The sequence below is a fragment of the Salvelinus namaycush genome, unplaced genomic scaffold (genome assembly GCF_016432855.1).
Source record: "Salvelinus namaycush isolate Seneca unplaced genomic scaffold, SaNama_1.0 Scaffold3310, whole genome shotgun sequence".
Taxonomy (NCBI): Eukaryota; Metazoa; Chordata; class Actinopteri; order Salmoniformes; family Salmonidae; genus Salvelinus; species Salvelinus namaycush.
The window spans coordinates 4,431-7,151 of NW_024060243.1; the positions used below are offsets into that span (position 1 = coordinate 4,431).

General features: G+C 47.5%; 1 protein-coding gene across 1 annotated transcript; it reads right to left on the reverse strand.

Moving 5' to 3' along the window:
* Window positions 1-1,165: 1,165 nt before the first annotated feature.
* Window positions 1,166-2,335, reverse strand: LOC120040174 (NEDD4-binding protein 3-A-like; the record flags this gene model as incomplete). The annotated part of the gene is made up of 2 exons (XM_038985421.1): window positions 1,965-2,335; window positions 1,166-1,343 (listed from the first exon to the last, which is right to left on the reverse strand). Coding segments are annotated over exons 1-2 (438 nt in total), but the record flags the coding sequence as incomplete, so codon positions are not given.
* Between the last annotated feature and the right edge of the window lie 386 nt (window positions 2,336-2,721).

A 2,721-nucleotide genomic window follows, 5' to 3' on the forward strand; every position in this document is an offset into this window, starting at 1 on the left:
CCCCTATATGTTGTCTCAGGGATATCACCCCTATATGTTGTCCCAGGGATATCACCCCTATATGTTGTCCCAGGGATATCACCCCTATATGTTGTCCCAGGGATATCACCCCTATATGCTGTCCCAGGGATATCACCCCTATATGCTGTCCCAGGGATATCACCCCTATATGTTGTCCCAGGGATATCACCCCTATATGTTGTCCCAGGGATATCACCCCTATATGTTGTCCCAGGGATATCACCCCTATATGTTGTCCCAGGGATATCACCCCTACATGTTGTCCCAGGGATATCATCCCTATATGTTGTCCCAGGGATATCACCCCTATATGTTGTCCCAGGGATATCACCCCTATATGTTGTCCCAGGGATATCACCCCTATATGTTGTCCCAGGGATATCACCCCTATATGTTGTCCCAGGGATATCACCCCTATATGTTGTCCCAGGGATATCACCCCTATATGTTGTCCCAGGGATATCACCCCTATATGTTGTCCCAGGGATATCATCCCTATATGTTGTCCCAGGGATATCACCCCTATATGTTGTCCCAGGGATATCACCCCTATATGTTGTCCCAGGGATATCACCCCTATATGTTGTCCCAGGGATATCACCCCTATATGTTGTCCCAGGGATATCATCCCTATATGTTGTCTCAGGGATATCACCCCTATATGTTGTCCCAGGGATATCATCCCTATATGTTGTCCCAGGGATATCAACCCTATATGTTGTCTCAGGGATATCACCCCTATATGTTGCCCCAGGGATATCACCCCTATATGTTGTCCCAGGGATATCACCCCTATATGTTGTCCCAGGGATATCACCCCTATATGTTGTCCCAGGGATATCACCCCTATATGTTGTCCCAGGGATATCACCCCTATATGTTGTCCCAGGGATATCACCCCTATATGTTGTCCCAGGGATATCACTCCTATATGTTGTCCCAGGGATATCACTCCTATATGTTGTCCCAGGGATATCACTCCTATATGTTGTCCCAGGGATATCATCCCTATATGTTGTCCCAGGGATATCATCCCTATATGTTGTCCCAGGGATATCATCCCTATATGTTGTCCCAGGGATATCATCCCTATATGTCCTATCATCCCTATATGTTGTCCCAGGGATATCATTATTCTTCTTACCTTCTCATATTTCCCTCTAATGGGCAGTGAGTTCTTTGACACGTCCACCTCAGTTCTGTCTTTGTGGTAGAACTTGATGTGTTCCTCCTCATGTCCATGCTCTCTCTTCATGGACTGCATGCTGGAGAAGATGTCCTTCCTACTGCTGCCTGGGCCGCTACCCGCTTTGGCCTCTTTCCTGGTGGGGATCATTATAAAGGTTTTCATTCAGGCTTCAAGTCAATTGATAACCAATCAAGTCAATTGATAACCTGTTCTCCTGAGCGAGAACAGCTTGCTATGAAAATGATTTATATTTGAGTTTGCAAGAAAGCTATTTCACTGTACTGAGGCATGTGATATTAAAACTTGAAATATATGAAAATGATTTTGATGTGCAGCAGCACTACCACCACTATGGAATCACAGGTGATGTTACTACCCAAGAGCATCATTAATGCCTTCTATTTGAAACAGACAACTCTTTACCGCTTAGTCTGCACTGTATGGAATACATAGACTCTCTACTGTAAAACCCATTAGGGTGATGAAACACGGCATCCATTTTATACCTATCAGAGAGTTCACTAACCTGGTGATGCTGATGAAACACGGCAGCCATTTTGTGCCTATCAGAGAGCTCACTAACCTGGTGATGCTGATGAAACACGGCAGCCATTCTGTGCCTATCAGAGAGCTCACTAACCTGGTGATGTTGATGAAACACGGCAGCCATTTTGTGCCTATCAGAGAGCTCACTAACCTGGTGATGCTGATGAAACACGGCAGCCATTCTGTGCCTATCAGAGAGCTCACTAACCTGGTGATGTTGAGGTAGTTGAGCAACTCTCTCTGGTTTAAGCCTTTCTTTAATAACCTGTTGGTCTGCCTGGGTCCCACCTGGGGCACGGCCCGGCTGCCTTTAGCTGGGGATGCGTCTGGTCGCTCCACTAGGCTGCCTACACTACCCATACTGAACTGGTCCAATAGGGCTGTGGGCCGGTTAGGGGTCGAGATGGGATCACGGAATGTCTTGCTGGGGTTGCGGGTCACAGGAAGGGTTTGGACTGACGTTGCCATTGGTTACAGGACAGGGTGGCCCCGCGGGGAACTCTTGAGGTAGAGGAGAGAAGAGGAAGAACGAGGTTGAGAAACAGAGGATATAAACCAACTGTCATCTGATTCAGAACCCTGTAATATCATAAACCATTATCACCACGACAACTTCCTATTCACCTTCTAACTGTACTCTGTAATATCTTATCTCTTTGGCAATAAACCACCTTATCCAATACCAAGTTGTTTACTGCCTGCCTGCCTGCCTGCCTGCCTGCCTGCCTGCCTGCCTGCCTGCCTGCCTGCCTGCCTGCCTGCCTGCCTTGCCTGCCTGCCTTGTCTGCCTTGTCTGCCTTGCCTGCCTTGCCTGCCTTGTCTGTCTGTCTGTCTGTCTGTCTGTCTGTCGTCTGTCTGTCTGTCTTCCTCTGTTCATCTGATCACTCAGTATTTCCCCGTAGCCTTTACCCTAGTTACCAGTCTGTTGTTGATGCGCATTCCAGTCATACTCCTCCTGTCTTTTT